Here is a 19,594-nt window from a genome sequence, read left to right on the forward strand (position 1 = left end):
GGTGTGAAGTTAAATTACGTGTGAAATTAAGCGTCTTAGTTAAACACCTAACATTTGGCTTGGCTGCGTATCGAAAAACATAAAAATTGATCTTTTCTTTGCTATTCAACTAGTCAATTCATGCATATTGTAAATACTCCGATGAAATAGCCTCTCTAGCTGCACTGTTAAAAATTCAGGAAGATTTTCTGGTAATTGTTACTGTAAAATGGCGGACTTACAGCATCGCTAATTTTTACGGTAATTTATACCGGAGGAATAAGCGATCCAAGCTCCAATTAGTTGCTTTGGCCTACCGAGGAAACCGTAAAATTTTACAGTAACATTTGATTTTTACGGTAATAGTTACTGGCAACATAGATGCCAGTAACAATTACCGTAAATTTTCCGGAAAATTTTTAACAGTGTGGTAGTTTAAGTTTTATAACATTCTATTACTTGAAAATTGGTTTTAACCACTAACATTTGGTGGTTAGCTGTTAAGATTGCTTTTACCCGTACAGTCACAGAAAATGGCACAGTGAACTCTCTAGCTCTATTGTTATTCTATGATAATAACAGACCTTTTAAAGTATTTGCAAATCACTCTTCACAAAATTATGAACGTACAACTTGCCAAAAAGAAAAATTGTCAAATGTCCTAACTCCGCTATTTTTTCACATTTAGATACTTATAAAACTGAGCTAGTAGTTATATTTGGGATTTATTTATGATATATTAATTCACAATTTTACCCTCAAACTTTTTTCCCATTAAAAGCAAGCTTACCTTTTTCTTATTAGGGGGCGGGAAGGGCTCCGAATACGGAAAAGTTTTATAAAAATTAAGAAAGCAACACTTATCATCTTTAACAATTATATCAGGAAAAATATTCATCAATGTGTATATTATCTGTCAAAAGTTTATTCATTAAATACATAATACATCTCTTAAAGCAAATTATTCATCATAACTCCAATTTTATTTACTTTTTTTTTGAATTAACTAATTTGACTGGTATAATTAAATTGCTTTGACTTCATTATCATATAAGCTGAAATAAATAATGTATGTCGTTTAAAACATTTGAAATGCTTTGCCACAAATATGCACCAAACTACGAAGGTGACTCTCATTCTCATTACATCGTTCTGTTGTGAATTTTATATATGTATATACATCATACATGCCCCTTTTGAATACTATCTTAGCAGGTTTATTCCCTTTCAGATCGCGAAAACCAGTCCATGTTGATTACGTGAGTATCTTACTATTTTCTTCTTGTTTTCTATGTCTTAAAATATTTGCGTCACGTGTTAACTCTCACGGAACAGTAATGAAAATACAGTAGTTTCGAAAACACAGCACTCGATTACTTGGCTGAATTTTCGCCACATTCGGCTAAGATTTTTACTTTTGCACCTTTTAAGTCTGGAGATATTTTAGGTGGTACTTGTATTTTCACCTTATGCAGCAATAAATTTTCAATGAAATTTTTAATCATTTTCCCATGGCTAGGCAAAGTGCATTTAAGCAGTTCGGCTTTTTCTTTGTATCGCTAGACCAATGTGGTCTGCTGGATAAGTTATAGAGATATTCTTAGATCTGTCTTAGGTCTAGTCTCGCTCAAAAACGTACAATCTAAAGTATGGCAATTTAACTGGTGATTTATTATTATTACCTTAAAACAATTTTCTTCGAAAGTTTTCATTAAAAAAATTGAGTTTTTATACAAAAAAAAAAAAAGTTTGCTATAACGATTAAAAATAAATAAGAAATTTTTGTGACGAAAAACTAAAATTGTAAAAATATTTTTGATAGCCTTGAAAAGCTGCAAATATACGTTGCAACTTTTGCGCTATGTTTTAGTGCTTAATAATCTTTTCCTCGTCTTTTTTTCCGTCGAAATGTCTTCAGATTGTTGTCTTACTTAACTCAGTTAAGAAAAGTTATTCTTCAGATAATTTCATGCTTGGGATGAAATTGACAGACCTATGGATGCCTCACTTGCCAAATCGACTAAAACTCCAAAAAACAAAAAGCAGAGAAAAGTTTTGAAGAAGATGCTGTTATCCATAGGAGTAAAAAGGCCCTCGTGTTTCATTTTCTGCCATCACATGGTCAGAAATGTACTGAACCAAAACTTTAATATAAATTCACATGCTAAGCATTGATAAAGCACTATTAAAGCAAAAATGAGGATTGTTTTAAAAAATGGAGTTAATCTATTTGGCAATTGAGGCATCCATATTTGAATAAAATATATCAAAGAAAAATAGTGTCAAGAAAAAAAGCAGTGCCTTTGAATTCAACTATTGTTCACCTCTGAGAAGTTGAGCTATGGCCTTGAGCAAGTCCATTCCTTTCAAGGGAAAGCAATCAGTAAGAAGAGTATTTGTTATGCGCAGAGTTGGGCTACCATTGCAACCCCCTTATTGGCGAGAAAATCCTGTACCGCTTGCTATTGCTTACCTGAATTATATTGTTCGCCAAACGGGCAATAACACTGCAAACTAAATGCGCAAGTTCTTAAGCCGTTTTTCCTCACATCTATTTCAACAAATGGGATCGTTTAATTGCTCGGGCAGCGGAGTTTAACTTGCCAGAGATGGACAGTAGTTAAAATAATATTCATTTTCAATTGATAAAATATTTGTTGGAATCTTAAAGGTTTTTATACAATAAGGGGAACAAAGGAAATTTAATAACTTCATATTTATCACGAAACAAACTGCCATTCCATGCTACTTTTCCCAGAAAATTTGCGGACAGTAATTTCTTGCCAATCAAATATGCTGTTAAAACCAGGTCAAAATTATGATACAAAACGACGCAGTTGTACGGTGTATTTTTTGTGAAGTTGCAATGAAAATGCGCAAAAATATGTTTCACTTTAAAAAAGAAAATCATTTATTTACAGCGGTGAGTCTGGAGCCGGAAAAACCGAAAACACGAAGAAAGTTATCGCTTACTTTGCAAATGTTGGAAAATCAGCTAAGAAGGACAAAGACAGCTCAGCTTCCAAAAAGGTGCGTCACTTGCTCTGTATTTATGTTTTAGCTTAAAATGCATAAATATAAGAAATAGGGTAAGTAAATAATTCAAGCTAAAACTGGTTGAAATTCCATTTCAACTGCATTCAGTCTTTGTGAACATCAGAGAACCAGGCCCCTCATTTCGAAGGGTCGGGCGGGGGGGGGGAGGCAGTTGCCCTCCACCCCCTGTGTTAAATTAATGCTTTTAGCTAAAAGTGTGGGTGGTTTTTGTTGTTTTCTGAAAACATTTGCATTGAGTATATCGTTGCCTCAGAGCAACAGTAGGACATCTTAGTGTTGTTTCTGTGATTAGATATTTTACTGTTGCTCTGAGGCAGGGGTGCCTACACTGTATTTTAAAATTCCCTCAAAAAACGAAAAATGTACTGGCAGCAGAGTTGCCGACAATTTTCCGTTTTTTTACAGAAGTGGTGTTTTCCGTTTTTATCACGGATAGTTTCCGTTTTTTCATACTGACACTTTCAGTTTTTATCACGGACACTTTCCGTTTTAAAACTGCTATTTTCCGTTCTCAATCGGAATATTTTCCGTTTTATGAACTGATGTTTTCAGTTTTTAACGTAGATATTTTCCGTTTCATGAACTGATGTTTTCAGTTTATAATATAAATATTTTCCGTTTTATGCACGTATATTTTCAGTTTAAAAAACTATTATTTTGAAAATATAGCTGGGCAATTAAAGCATAATGAATTAACATTTGGAGATTTTAAAAGCCCATATATTTTTTTCTTTTTTTCTTTTTTCTTTTTTTTTTTTTTTTTTGAAAAACAGCAAAAAAAAAAAAGAAGAAAGAAAAAGAAAAGCAGTTTTATTAGAGCATTTGCACAAATTTCTTCCTTAACTTTCAAAAATTTGTGAAACTTCCTAAAAGTGAAGAAACACATTTTTACTATGCAGAAACTATGCATCTTTCTCTTTTGAAAATACAGAGGGAAGATATAACAGCCATCTGGGAATGTATTTGCTTTGCATTTTATTGTATTAAAATCTTTTATCAACAAACAATTGCAAAACATATGAAATAAACGCAAATCATACCAACTGTTTTTTTCTTTTTTAAATCAGTCTTCACAAAAATACCCTCCTCTCCCCCTCCCCCCGACAAAAAAAAGTTCCTGTAATTAACTGTGCGATGTTTTATTTAACAATAACTGCCACAAAATTTAAATTTATCAAAATTATTGAAACTTATAAATTGTGCATAGTTAACATTGTTTTCAATAAAACAAAACATTTATTACAAGTACAAAATCATTTATTGCAGATCTTGTGCTACACAATTTTTAAAGTTTTTTGCTTGTGCCAATGTCGAATTAATAGTTTGCTTTGCTGTCATCATCAGTACCATTTTTATTTCTGCACTCATATATAGAGATTAAATAAGATTGATAGGTACAACTGGGTTATCTTTCGACGATTCCAATGTTTCACAATTAATGTCACAAACCTAAATTACAAGAATAAAAGTATTAATGCATGATATCAAAAATTTTTAACACATGAACATTTTATTGAATAAATTACCAAGTGTCATGTCATAAACATGCAGATGAAAACATCAATTACCTACGGTAAGATATTTGACATTATTTTTCTTGACAATGAGGTAATACGCTGACAGCAAGCAAAAAAAGTAGTCAACAGCACTGTCGAAATTTGGAGAGAAATTAGGCATCTTACTTCAGAAACAGTTAATTTGTAAACACCCATGCATTTTTTTTTTTTTTGCAACAATTTTTAAATTAATACTTTCAATTTTAAAAGTGGCAGTGTGGAGTAGTTTATATGTTAGAATTGAACGTGCCAGCCAATAGCTCAAAAACAATTCTCGATCTCTTCTAATTCTCGCCTAGCTATAGTTGGGGCGAACCTAACCCTGCAGCCAAGTAATACTGAGCTTCGGATATGCTTAGCTTTCACAATGCTTCCAGGTTAGGTTTGCCCTAACTATAGTAAGTGTAACATTTTATTTGCTAACTCAATTTTTGTTCCGAACATCATTACTTGACTCTCAAGAAACAAAACAAAACTTATCCATGAAAAAATAATATTTTAGCAGGTTATAAGAATTGTTTCGAGAATATTATTCAAAAACTTCAAAAGAACTGTTAGGAAAGGAATCATGAATTTGTGAATCACAATAAATATCTCGGAGATATACCTGGATGTTTTTCTACTATATTCTCTCCCCCCCCCCACAAAAAAAATCATTATTTTTTTATGTTTATGATTCGTCCTTGTAGTGTGCTTTCAATCTCCTTTTGCATTTATTTGGAAGGATGCAATAATGCACAATTCCACAAAATCGTATAAAATTACAGCTGGTGCAGAATTAATTTTTTCAGTGTATATGTTATAGTTCAACTCAGGTCAACGAGAGCCAAGGTTACGCCTTCTTAGTTTGGTCTCCTTAACCCCTCCCCACATAAAACTGTAAAAATTATATTAATCCGATTCTGACTGATTATTATACACCTGAAAAACTTTTCATGGAAACTTTTTTTTTCATAAAAAATTTATTTTTAAAACAGTAAAATATTGTTAGGCTTTATTTCTCAGGGCCAATCGGGTTTTTAAACTTAAAAAAGTATATCCTTCCGCAAGCGGAAAGACTTCTGTTTAACATCAGTTACTCTTTAAATTATCATTGAATTCGGTTTACAGACATTCTGCATTTTAGAACAAATTGTGAAGTGTGTTGGGTTAGGATAGGCTGTCTGCTTTATTAAATTTATTTGCTAAAGCAGCTATGTCGTTAAAACTAGATTACACTGCAATAATTAAAAATTACTTTTGTTAGACTTAAAGCAGAAAATTTTCATGTGTGTAAATTTTGTCGTCATAATTCATAGTAATCTAGTAACTGATAAACAGCCAACCATTTGTGCTGAGTAGGGCAATGTGGGGCAAAGTGAAATAGTTAAGATGACTGAGCTTTTTCAAAATGAAAAAATTAGAAATTTATTTTGAAAATTATAGTACGTAAAGAAAGAACATTCTATTTAAAATAAAACTACCATTGAAACTATATTTTTTAATTTTGGCAGTAAATTTGCAGTTTCAAAAAAAAAAAAAAAAAAAGTGGAAATTTTCAACTTTTTTTTTATGGAGCAAAGTGGAAAATGAAATATTTTATTCAATTAATAGTGGTATTCGCACGGCTTTCCCCATTATAAAAAAATTAAAAAGGTCTTTTGGTTCGCCTGTTATATTTACAAATAATGTATTACGAATTTTCAGCAACAACAGTCAACATGCAAGTCTAAGTTCCCTTCAAGCACTTTTAATAAATCAATGAATAAAAACACTGAAATATGATGTCGAAGAATATGATTGGCTTTGTATTGATATCCCGAGCCGGTAAATGTGATATTTGGTTTTATTTGCTTCAAATGTAATTTTTAGTTACAATCAGAGGCCTCGCAAAATTCAGTTACCCACACCACTTGATGTAGCTATGCCACTACTCCTCAGTATTGAAAATCTCAAAGTAACAGGTCAGGCACCAGATCTACAAATATACTGGATCCAACAGGTCACCGAGGTGACTAAAAAAAAGAAAAAAAAATGTCGACAAGTTGTTTTAGAGCAAGACTCTTTCAGAAGCTAAGATTTTCCTAATTAACTCGGATATGTAATTTGTCGGTAACCTACAATTTCTTTTTACCTCTCAAGAGTTCACATTTTTTGTCGAACTCCTGTATATGCATACTATATTCATTATACTTGCATATTTATGTTTCCAAATAGGGCTGGGCATTGTAGGGATTTCTACATTGTGATGCATCGCCAACCTTACATCACGATGTTATGATGCATCAAAATGTACATTTTTTTTCTTTCTTCATTTCACTTATAATTGCTTGTTTAAATTTTAAAAAATACATATATTCTAAATGAAAAAATATAAATGCTACAAACACGTTCTAGCACCAGCAAAAAATTGTCAAAAATAAAAAAATTGTGTACAAGGTAGCAATAAATATTAGTCATCTGTTTTGAAACTACAATGAACCTATTTTTTCAATACAAATAGATGCAAGTTTGTGGAAGCAATATCATCTTGCATTTGGAAAGAGGTAACTCAAAGCAATAAAATTCGTGCATACAACCTTTGCTCCTATTTTGAGATTTCATTTTGCTTTGTTTTGTAGAGTTATTATCTGATTAACTTTGTTCATCAATATATTTTTTGCAAAAAAGTTTTTAAAAGCAATTGCATTTACTGCAAGTTTTGGGAAAAGTGAAAGTTGTTCGTTCACTTATGATACTTCTTTACAGACAACCCCACTTTTAAATGTTCGGGAAGGGATGATTTTTTAATTTGCCGAGCGATACTCTGAATTTTACCGAATGATAAAATACGAGCATGAACACAAACGTGCATCTAATGAGAAGAGACATTAAACATCACTATTTAAAAATTTCAAACAGTTTTGCAGTGAAGTGTCCAAATTTACAGAATCATCAGAAAAAATTGCCGACGTAGAACACTTTTGGTAGTTCACAGTGACCTCCTATCAGGGTGCCGCTTCCAGTGGCGTTTTGAAACAATAAAGATATTACAACGGCAATAATAGTAAACCGGTGTCCGTACATTGGCGCTTCGATTCGTAGTCAGTGTGGAACCAATGCATTGGTTAAGAGAAAAATTAGAAACCGATTTAACAATGCAGGGTTTACACTGGTTTTTGGCGATGTATCAATCCAACGCCCAGCCCTAATGCATATGTAAACAACATGTTTTATACTTACAATTTGCATATTCGCGGAAAACTTCCCTTTTCTGTTCAAGGAGTTCTGTTCACTTAGTTGCACAGTTGAATCCGCATTCCATCAATAAATTCTCCGGCTCACTTTGGAAGGTTCCAGTGCTGAGAGGGTTCAAAGTGGACAGCATCTGGAATGTTAAAGTGCTTAGAATAATATGATTCAAAGTTCTCAAAATAATGCTTTTTTTAATGATTGATACATTTTTTTTTAATATTCATTTCCTTAAAAAATTATGTATTATATTCATTAATTTAGATAACAAGCATTTAAAAGTTTGAAAGAGGGGGGGGGAGAGAGAATTGACAATCCAAGTAGTTAACTAAAACTAGATGCTTCAACTTGTTAATTGAAATCTAATCAATTGCAAGAAGCAAGTTTATACAGACATAGTTGTTATTCATAGAAATTAAAATAAATTAATAAAAAAAAATTAAAAAAACAGTAGTATTTTAAGTAATAAGCAATATCTTTACATTAACCTTACATATAGGCAGAAAATATTCTTCATTAACAATAAAACAATCAAGACTCAATGGTGTCCCATCTAACAATTACCTAGTTATTCGAGACAATTTTGTAAAATATCCCCTTAGCAAACAAAAGTTTTTAATATTATTAGAAGTTTTTTAATTTTAAAAACTTGTCCCGATGTTTTAATGTTTAAACAAAGATCTACGGGAAATTAAATGTTCAAACTAGATAAAACTTAGTTTTAAGCAGCAATAATCGTTAGAGAATTCAAAAAGTATTTATTTGTAGTAAAAATGGAAACACTTACCAGCAATCAATCCCGGATGAGAAGATACAAAAACTTCGTCTTCGGCGATAGCGATTTCTGACCGCTACGGCATCCGCCATTGCTGCAAGATAAACAAACTAACCGTAGCCTACGAACAAACGCTCTAAGCGTTTCAGTTAATGCAGTAATCACTGCTGTTGTTCAAAACAATTTGATGTTGATGGAGAAGAGGAAAAAGTTCGAAAAATGTTCAGTATCAGCTATCTCCATGCACGAAATAAACAACGTGCTTCACCGCCATTAATCATTTGTTACTATCACTCAATACTTAAAAAATCTTCTACGCTGGAGATATTCCGTTTTTTCACGGATAAAGGCTCCCTCTAACGATCGCATACGGACATGTTCTGTTAGTGTGCTAAAGTAAAAGAAAATTTCCAGTAATTCCATGAAAAGTTCCGTTATCAATCCAGAACGGAACTTTTCTATTTATAAGTCGAAATTGTACAGTAAATTTACGGAAAAGCATTAGTAAATTTAATGAAGCAATTTTACAGTGTACAGGGGGGGGATTATGGCGCAAGTTGTGCCATCAAAATTTTTGGGGGAGATTTTTTTATTTAAATTTATTTATTAATTTATTTTTAATTTAAATTTATTCATAAATTTATTTTCAATTTAAATTTATTTATTTATTTATTTTTAATTTAAATTTATTTATAAATTTATTTTCAATTTAATTTTATTTATTTATTTATTTTTAATTTAAATTTATTTATAAATTTATTTTTAATTTAAATTTATTTATTAATTTATTTTTAATTTAAATTTATTTATTAATTTATTTTTAATTTAAATTTTTTTATTAATTCATTTTTAATTTAAGTTATTTATTTTATTATATTTTGTTTATATTTAGGGGGGGAATGGCGCCATTGAACTTGGGGGGGATGAGCATCCCTGCTCTGAGGCGACGATATGCTCCTTGACTAGGCTTGCCAGACGTCCCGGTTTGACCGGAACGGTCCCAGTTTTCAGACGAAATCACGGCGCCCCGGCCGGTTCATTTCACGTCCCGGAAAAAAAAATAATTTGATTACAGATGATTAAAAAAAATCTAAAATTAATTAACTGTGAAAGAGCTGTCATTTCTGTATTTCAGAGCCAGATTGATGTAATCCAAAGATTGCTGTTTTCAGTTTATTACTGAAATATATATATATATATATACTGGTGTAAGAAATTAAAAGAATTTTCAGATTCGGTCAATTATTTTTAAAATTACTGGACCGATTTTAATGAAATTTGGTATGTACATACATTGAAACAATAAAAAACAAATAACTATATAAAATTTAAAATACACAAGCATGATCATAAATAACACTCGTTAGAGTCGGATGGTATTAAACAGTAGTTGCAAAATTAAAAAAGGGGGGAGTAGGGGGTACGGTCCCCTCTAACAGACATATAGGCCTCGCAGTGTGACTCCATATCTGAAATAAAGCAGTTTATTTGACCCTTAAACAATTATTTCCACTCGTTCAACAACGCCGTTCTCAGGCTATGGATTGTCCCCGGAGGGGTGTTGCGATTTGCTATTGCCCTCCTGAGAGCGTCCCAGACAAGTTCCATAGGATTGGAGTCTAGAGATCTACTTGACCAATCCATCGAGTGAATATCCTCCCCTTTCAGAAATTCGTCGACCAGTAGAGCTGTATGTGGCCTTGTGTTAACATCCATTAAAACTAACTCAGGGCTAACAGCGCCCCTCAAGAAGGGATCATAGGGCTTCAAGACCACATCCCTATACCTCGCAATTGTCACACAGCCTCTCTCAAAGACATGGAGGGGTGTGCGGCCATCCAACATGATGCCTGCCCTGCCCGTCAAACCTCCTCCTCCATAATGATCGATTTCGCGGATATTGGAAGGCAAATAGTGAGTCCCATTTCAGCTTAAACGACTATTCTTGTCTTACGTTTACATGGATAGAAGCAGGAATCTGCTACCTATCCTCCAATAACCGCGAAATCGACCATTATGGATGAAGAGGTTTGACGGTCTGCGGACTGTGCAGACTGCGAGGATTATACGTCTGTTAGAGGGGGCCATACGCCCTACTAACCCATTTTTTTTGTTCAATTTTGCAACCGCTGTTTCATGCCATCCCACTCTAACGAGTGTTATTTATGATCATGCTTGTGTATTTTAAATTTTGGAGGGTTAATTGTTTTGTATTGTTTCAATGTATGCACATACCAAATTTCATTAAAATCGGTCCAGTAGTTCTAGATATAATTGACCAAATCTGAAAATTCTCTTAATTTCTTACACCAGTGTATATAATCTTCTGTAATTATTTATCAGTGTTAAAAGAGCGCGCTTCCTATCCTTTGCATGTGCCAGACAAATATTTTTCCTATCTCCTGTAAAGTAGCGAATATGCGACTTAAGTCTGGCTCTGAGGTACAAATTTGTAACTTTGATCTGTAAAATTAATATGGGATTAGCTTGAGAGGATTTTTACAACAAGATTAAAAACAAAAAAGACTTCCTAAATATGTCCTGGCCAATGAAAAGAGCATATAAATATTGTTCAAATTTTTATCCCTCATTCAAAGTTTTCCTTCTTACTAAAGTAATTTTAAAATATTCACATGTAGGAAATAAAATGTTTAAATTTATCTACATGTGTAGTGTGTTATTTATTACCTCGGCTTAGACTCATAACTAGTGACCATTTATTCATAGCATTAAGAATGAACTATTATCTAAAACACTCTAAAAACCAAACAGGAGTGTGTACCTTTTTTAATACTCGCTACGCTTGCGGGGGGGGGGGGAGTAATCTAGAGTCCCGGTTGAACATTTCAGAAATCTGCCAAGCCTACCTTTGACCCCTCCTCGTGGAATAAATTCAAAATGATAGCCTAGCAAAGAACTGTGATTTGTAGCAAAACATTTCATGGGAATTTTTTTCATTACTCGAAATGTTGCTTTTATCAAAATTACTATACCGAATTTGAAAAATGTAATTTATTGCCTCCACAACACTAAAACCACTCTATAAAAATCACATAATATATTTCAACATAGCTCTTTTTTTTTAGGATTTTGCTTAATAAACTTCTCAGAAATACCAATCTTTTCTTACAGGGAAACTTGGAGGACCAAGTCATCCAAACCAATCCAGTATTAGAAGCGTTTGGCAATGCCAAAACTGTCAGAAACGATAACTCTTCCAGATTTGTAAGTATATTTTAATCATAATTGAATCCTACTGTTACTTCGAAATTCGCAGATAAAAAGCACTGCAAAGAAATTTAATATAAAGTAAAAACATTTCCTCTAATGGCTAAAAGGCGTAAAAAAATGTGCAATAGATTTTTGATATTATTGCCCAGTTTGTCTAGTGCAAATTTACTTCGCAAATGCTTGGAAATTTTGCATTAAGTTTGCTCTCTTGTTACACTTTCTAACAAAATCAGGACAGATGCATTAAAATTTCATGATTTTGTTGCACAACGTACGTATGTTTTGAAAACTGTGAAACCTAACGTGTATAACTGATATGTACATGCGTAACAGTTTTTAAAATACACAAAATAAACAATTCGTTGCAAATTTCATAGATAATGAAAATACTTTTTTTCATTTTAGGGTAAATTCATTCGAATTCATTTTGGACCAATGGGTAAACTTGCTGGAGCTGATATCGAAACTTGTAAGCAATTGTTTAGCTTTTTTTAGTCTAGTTTAATTAAGATCATGATGTTCTTAGAGACTAATAGTCTGTTGACTAGTTTGCAGTATGGTTTCAGGAAAGGTAAATCCTGTACTACTAATTTATTGCATTTCTACGACAAGGTTACCTCAGCTTTAGATAACAAAAAATGTGTGGATGTTGTTTATATTGATTTTCAAAAAGCTTTTGACAAGGTACCGCATGTTGCTCTTCTCAGCAAGTTAGCTGACATTGGAATAGGAGGAAAAACTTTACTTTGGGTTAGAAATTGGCTTACTGGTAGGAAGCAAAGAGTAGTTGTGAGAGGAAATCATTCTAATTGGAGTGATGTTTTAAGTGGGGTTCCTCAGGGATCTGTTTTAGGGCCTCTTTTGTTTATTATATTTATGAATGACATCAATGAAAATATTTCTGGAAGCATGAATTGTTTTGCTGACGATGTAAAAGTTATGGGGATTGTCGAAAATGAAGAACAAGTAAAACAGCTGCAAGAGGATTTAGATCATATTACTAAGTGGGCAGATAAATGGGGTATGGCAGTTAATGTAGGGAAATGTCAAGTGCTACACTTAGGTCATGGAAATAAGCGTATGAGATATCGTTTACAAGGTTCAGTCATAAATCAGGCAGAAAATGTTATGGATCTGGGTGTCTTTATAAATCAGGACTTCAAGTTTAGTCAACAGTGCAGTATTGCTAGTAACAAAGCCAACAAAATGCTTGGGTTCATCAATAGATCTATTTCAAACAAATCTAAGAATGTTCTTCTGCCTTTATATAGGAGTTTAGTAAGACCTCATTTGGAGTATGCTGTTCAGTTTTGGTCGCCTTATCTGAAGAAAGATATTTTTGTATTGGAAAGGGTTCAAAGAAGGGTAACTAAATTAGTAAGGGGACTCTCAGATTTAGATTATGATACCAGACTTAATAGGCTTAACATGTATAGCCTGGAGCAAAGGAGAGTCAGAGGGGACATGATTCAGTTATTTAAATTTATCAAAATGAAAGATGTAAATGGATTAAATTTTTGCGGGGAAAGCAGGACAAGGGGTCATTGTTTTAAGCTATTTAAATCTCAGGCTAACTTGGAAATCAGGAAAAACTACTACTTTAGCAGGGTCGTGGGCACTTGGAATAGCTTACCGGAAGAGGCGGTAATGAGCAAGGGAGTGGATAGCTTTAAGAGGGCCATTGATCTTCATTGGGGACTAATTAATTGACTAGGACCAGCCTAGCTGGGCCCAGTGCCTGTTGCTGGTCGTCACATTTGTATTTGTATTTGTATTTGTATTAGTTTGTCCTAAGAAAGTTTCTAAGGTTTTCTTTTGACATTTTTTAGTCTAATGTTTTGTATTTAGAAAATTTCTGAACCCTACTTTTTACATTGTTTTAGATTTATTAGAGAAAGCTCGTGTGATATCGCAACAGCCATTGGAACGTTCCTATCATATTTTTTACCAGATCATGTCTGGGAAAATTAAGAATTTAAAAGGTAACGCCTCTTTCTTTTCATACATATTTCAGAACTGAATGAAAGCTAGCATGTTCTTAAAAAGTAAAGAAAGAGTTGTAAATGAAAGAACTCTTCCATTTAATACTTTGAATAAAAATCTTGCATTTCAAACGTCTTTATTTAAAAGTAAAATATAAATAGATTGCCTAAAAAGTAAGTTTTGTAAATCAAAGTTTTGAGTAAACTTCAGTAAGATCTCGATTATCCGATGTGCTTCCAAAATCTTTTTCCGAAATCTCTTTCCGAAAATCCGATATAACATGTTTAATCCTTTAAACAGAACTGTAACGGAATGACGTAATAAAACCGAAATGAAGCATAATTCAGGCTCCTTTAAAATTAGCGAATATTATGGGTTTTAAAAAAACAGGTGTTTTAAAAAATGGAATTATTTTTCACATTTGGCAATATTAGTAATGCATGTAATTAAAAGTAATGAAAAGAATATTCTTTAAACATATGTTTTTTTTTGGAAATCGACGCATTGAAGTCGATATAAACGATTCTTTTATGTTTTAGTTTTATCCGCTTCCATATTTTTTTTATTCAGCTGGAAAAATAGATGATTACGAAAATGTTCCGTTATATGTAATTGAAAAAAAAGCGGTTTTAAATTGTTACTAGTAAGAACATTAAATTATTTTTGACGCTTCAAAACTCGTTGCCTTAAGATAATAGGTACTACCCCTGTCAAACTAAACTCCACTAAAGGGAGGACATTATTTAAGATTATTATGGAAATACTTAGAAAACATTAAAAAAAAAAAAAAAAAAAAAAAAAACGATGTCTCAAAAACCAATAATTTCCAGTCGATGTTTTTTCATCGTTATTACATATCTTGCTGCAAAGACAAAAAATCTTAGCCACGATGGTTGACGGATAGTTGCGTTTAATATAGTGTTGGATAATTGAGATGATATTTCAGTTCAACATTCTATTGCAGTTTAAGCGTAATGTGTTACTGTTTTGATAAATGCAATGGGACCTTCCTACATCAATCTTATATGAATGGAAATTTTATCAACGTATGACTTTCTGCAAATCCATGTCATTTCCCCTCCTCCTTTTTTAATATCTGTTACAAAAACTATTTTCTGTTTAAAATTATTTTCAAATATAGTCACCAATGGAGACTACTATAAAATTAGATTAGTCCTGATAGCTCTATACTACTTTTTAGAATTACTTTTTAAAGTTTCGAGAATCATCATTAGAACGACACATGTCTCTGTCATTGCTAGTTCTACTTCAAAGAGGAGGAATCTGAACCATAGATGAAGTATTCACTAGATATACAACGAGAAACCGGTTCCATGGACAACTGGTACCAACTAATAAACAAGCAAGCGCTCGAAAAGCGCATACGCACAAACAACTTTTGTCGTAGCTTACGTGGATACAAACAGCGTTGCATCCACCGGAGATCAGTGTCCATCCTCGTGGGCTCGGCTTTGCCCATTTACTTCACGATTCACGCTTTCAATGGTGGCCAGTGGTTGCCGCTACGGAGTAGTGTATCTAGTTATACTACATCTATGACTTGAACGTAACAGCAAAAAATCACGGGAATGGCACTCTGGCTGCAGAAGGTTTAGTGAAAGACACATAATTTGTTGTCGCGTCGCAAGAGTAGGAACAAGGCTTAAGCATTATTAGCTATTGATTTCATATTCATCTAAGTTCTTTAATTTCTTTGATGTATGAAGGGCCCATCCTGTGTCATGTAAAATATGATTTTAAGTGTTTTTAAATAAGATTTAAAGTAGTAAAGAATTTAGATGCGGTTGCTGTTTTATTGAAATGTTAGTGAAAATGCTTTTCAGCCCACTATTCTTTTGCAAAAGCGCTTTGCTTCTAAGTTCTGCATCACCTTTGCTTTAACTTATGCATTTTTGTGTCAAAATTTTCTTGTATATCTACAGTACTGGTAAAACAAACTGCATTAACCTCGCATTTTCACAACAATGGGATTATATGAGAAGTTTTGGTCGGCCAAATGACGATGAATGTATGTAAAATTCTGCAAAACTTATGAAATAAACATTTAATTGCAAGAATCCAATAATTGTTTTCGTAGATCGGGGCTGTTTTCGGGCCAAGGAAAACTGCTGAGCCCATGCTCATTTTTCCATTTCTGAACCTGCGTGTGAGTTAAGAGAAAAAAAAATTACTTAATACCATGTCAATTTAAGTCTAATGGCAGGATAAAGGTTTTTAAATTGTTACTTACTAGTTTTGCTCTGTGGCACGGAGCAGAATCATCCTGGAAAATGACGTTTGGAACTGAAGTAAAGTGATCTCAGATAGTAGGAAGCAATTTCTCCTCCAAAATGCCAATATACACCTGAGCGTTTACTGTTCCTTGCACAAAGTGAAGTCCACCAACTCCTTAATCAGAAATATGTCCCCAAATCATCTCGGATACAGGATCCTTGACAGTGTGTTGAATGTGCGGCGCGGGTGATGCAATTTTTTTACCACCACTGTAGTTTCTTTCTTGACATTTATAATTAATGATTGTATGATGCTTATCAAACTGCAGTATACAGGGCGATTCAAAATTGTTTTTAAAAAGAAGGATGATAGTACCCATCAAGAAGTCAAATAATTACATAGGAACATAGGGTCGCAAAGAGGAAAGTCGAAACGGATCTTGCGAGATGGAGCAGTACAAGTGATCACCTCTCGCAACATTTTGTGCCTGCCTACAGAGAATTTCTCCTTAGACTACCAAAAATTTTCCACGTGCATATTTCCACTGAGAAGAAGCAGTATTTTGCTCTTAGTTTGTACCGGAGAAAGGCAATCGTAGCAAACGTTGTCCTTTAAAAACGGCAAAACATCGCCGGTGTCATCTGTGCAACGACACATGTGACCGGCGTTTCGAGCGCTTGCTATAAGTTTTTCAACAAACAATAAATTCAATTGTGCAACTTCTGGTATCATTCATTCACTTTCCCGACACTGTTGTAAGTTCAGGTAGTAATTCTAATATTCCCCTTTTCCACCTCTCAGAGTAGGATGCGACCCAATGCTTCTATGAAATTATTAGAGTTCTGGATAGGTACTATCACCACTCTTAATTTGTGAAAACAATTTTGAATCACCCTGTATATTTTTCTTCATGATAGTTTGCATTGTATTGTTCAGTTTTTTTAGTTAGAGTTATGAATTTACGTTGGCTTTCAAAACTTAATTGTACGACAGCAAACGTAATACAGCTCAAAAATTAACACAGTGACTATCAAAATTCTCATATGAAGGAAAAAAATGTTGATGAATCGAATAATTGACATTAATCTACCAACAGATCAAATTCGAACTCTCTATGATGATTGGAAGGTTACGTGAAGAAAACGGCTCACTCGATGAACGTCTCAAAAATTTTTCAGATAAAAAGAATACGTCATTTCTACCGACAATGAATTTTCAGTACTTACTAGAATCTAGAAACTTAAGATTAACTTTAGTACCCAGGTAGAACATAAGGACAAATAATTCCGTTAGAGAATCTTTAAATATTTTCAAGGATGCCCGTTCACTACTTCGCAGTCTTACTCGCAGTTTTTTATGTTTGATAGGGTGACCAAACTTGGATTCAGAGGGTGTATCCATAGAGGTTTATCACCCCTCGTCGTTAAAATTAGCCTAAAATTGTGCTTTCGGAGGTTTATTGAAAGAAAACCTCAGCCCCGATTACCCCCCCCCCCCGATTGGGCTAGTGGATCAAGTTTATAAACCCTTTTACCAATTTGTGTGGTCATATTGAAACAATGACCTCCTACCCCTAAATAAATCAGAAATTGAATCCCCATTGAAAACAGCTAGGTACGATATTTAAAATAAACTTAAATACTTATAGGAGAATAAACTCGTGATACCAGTTCTTTTAAGGAGACTTCAATTCAATTAACAATGAGAAATTAATCCTTCGATTATTTTTCACTATTTTTTTCTTTATTTCAAGATGCTTCCATAATTTAGAAACTGAGCAGTCAGTATGAGAAAGAACTTTGCTCTGCTGTCTACTTCAAATCGCGCGACAGCACACCTGCGTTCTATATTCTTCTAGTCGTCTGCTTTGGATCATGGAACCACGAATGCTATCATAAACTATTTCATCAGCTTTATATAACATAAAAATTAAACAAGCAGATTAGCATTTTAAAACGCAATTTCAAACATTTCAAAACAGTGGCGTCTACAATTAATTTGTTCGTACCATCCAAATATATTTTCAGTCAATAAGATTGAAATGTGCGTTGAAAAACTGAAAACTTGCATTGAGTACTTAATTTTTGGAAGCCAGTGTATTTTGAAAGATTTGCTGTTTTCAAAGTTGCAAAGAACTAAACGCTTTCTTCTTCTTCTTCTTCATTTGCTGCTGCAGAAAATCTACTGCTTAGCGACGACATTCACGATTATCACTTCGTGTCTCAGGGTAAAATTGACATCCCCGGGGTTGATGACGCTGAGGAAATGCAATTTGCTGACGTGAGTATAGGACCCATAACCTGAAAGAATTATATTGACATTCGTAAAATCCCTTCGTCTGTTCCTAAAAAGGCTTACCCAGGGCTACATTAATGTACAATTCCAACGTAGTTTAACAATAGTCATGATCCCTCATCCTTATCCCAACCTTAGTTTAATGTTCCTATTGTGTTCTGTAGAAATGTACATAACATTGAGGCATTATGAGAACAAGATTCCCCCCCCCCCTTCTTGTGTACCTCAGCACGATGTCTTTGTTGTTGAAGAACAGAATGCTCTGTGTCTTGTTATTATCCCAATAGATATCGATGTTTACTAAACTATATGTTTAAACAAACAGTCTAGGAGGAGCTCTCGGTGGTAAACGGGAGCATTTCCTTGACCTAAATCTATCTGTAACGGAAGAATAAATAACCACCACCGTGCATGACATCTACTAACTGCTTACCTTCTTTCTGTGTCTATACTGCGCGACTTTTGGCATTACTATGAACTTCTGCATAAATTCTCTCATATGCAGCTTATACACCATCACATGCAAAGTTGACAACGCTTCGCTCAGGCTGTTTTGAAACAATTATTTCTACCTGAAATAAAGAGACACACCAAGGCTCTTTGAAAATTAAGTTCATGAAACGTAACCCTTTATTTGTATACGAAGTCATAGGTTATTCTTATGTCATTACGTTGTTCAGTTGGATGATGCGACCAGAATGTATATCAAAATTAGTCCTAGATACATGCGTATGCAATGTATATTAAACATATATTTACCCAGTTGACGCCCAGAAATCCGTATGAACTTTGACGAAGAGCTTGTGTTACATTTTAGGATTTACTGACTTCAGGTTATAAACCACAAAATAAATTCATAAATTCTCATTTATCCGAGAGTTTAATGTATTGAAAAGTTAATGTTTTAAAAATGAAATCATTTGTCACATTTTTAAAAATTTGCCGCGTCAATGAACGAATTCACAATCGCTATAAACTGTTCAGTCTGATGACGATATTAAATAACATGCCGCTGATGTAGCTAGTCAGAATTCTTCAGGACACCACAATGCATCCATTAAAAAAATTCTTTCGTTCCTGTTGCGTATACATTGAAAAATTCCTGTGTGTTCTATTACTTTGCAGTGCGAAAATACTTTTTTGTAGCTCAAAAGTACGCATATGGAAGTTTCATTGTATTTTTGGGTCTAAAAACAGTATATTTGCAACGTACAACTTTCAATTGTTTGGAAATTAAATGCACTGGAAACTCGTCCGTTAAAATGTTCTTTTC

The 19,594-nt window shown here is 33.4% G+C and overlaps 1 protein-coding gene and 1 long non-coding RNA gene across 9 annotated transcripts in view; one reads left to right on the forward strand and one right to left on the reverse strand.

Moving 5' to 3' along the window:
- The window catches only part of LOC129228108 (myosin heavy chain, muscle-like), a 107,161-nt gene that overhangs the window by 24,075 nt on the left and 63,492 nt on the right, over positions 1-19,594 (forward strand). For 5 of the 8 annotated variants that reach the window (XM_054862784.1, XM_054862753.1, XM_054862799.1 and 2 more), the window contains 5 exons: positions 1,211-1,238; positions 2,901-3,009; positions 11,710-11,802; positions 12,214-12,277; positions 13,692-13,790. In XM_054862784.1, the coding sequence (XP_054718759.1) occupies positions 1,211-1,238; positions 2,901-3,009; positions 11,710-11,802; positions 12,214-12,277; positions 13,692-13,790 (393 nt within the window). Of the gene's footprint in view, positions 1-1,210; positions 1,239-2,900; positions 3,010-11,709; positions 11,803-12,213; positions 12,278-13,691; positions 13,791-18,202; positions 18,307-19,594 lie in introns of all 8 variants that reach the window. The other 3 variants (XM_054862761.1, XM_054862776.1, XM_054862808.1) reach the window with 1 other exon arrangement.
- On the reverse strand, positions 4,348-8,836 carry LOC129228160 (uncharacterized). Its single transcript, XR_008580896.1, has 3 exons — positions 8,590-8,836; positions 7,794-7,938; positions 4,348-4,485 (listed from the first exon to the last, which is right to left on the reverse strand). It is a non-coding gene; the product is annotated as an uncharacterized LOC129228160 (long non-coding RNA).

This window comes from Uloborus diversus, chromosome 1 (assembly GCF_026930045.1).
Source record: "Uloborus diversus isolate 005 chromosome 1, Udiv.v.3.1, whole genome shotgun sequence".
NCBI classification, from domain to species: domain Eukaryota; kingdom Metazoa; phylum Arthropoda; class Arachnida; order Araneae; family Uloboridae; genus Uloborus; species Uloborus diversus.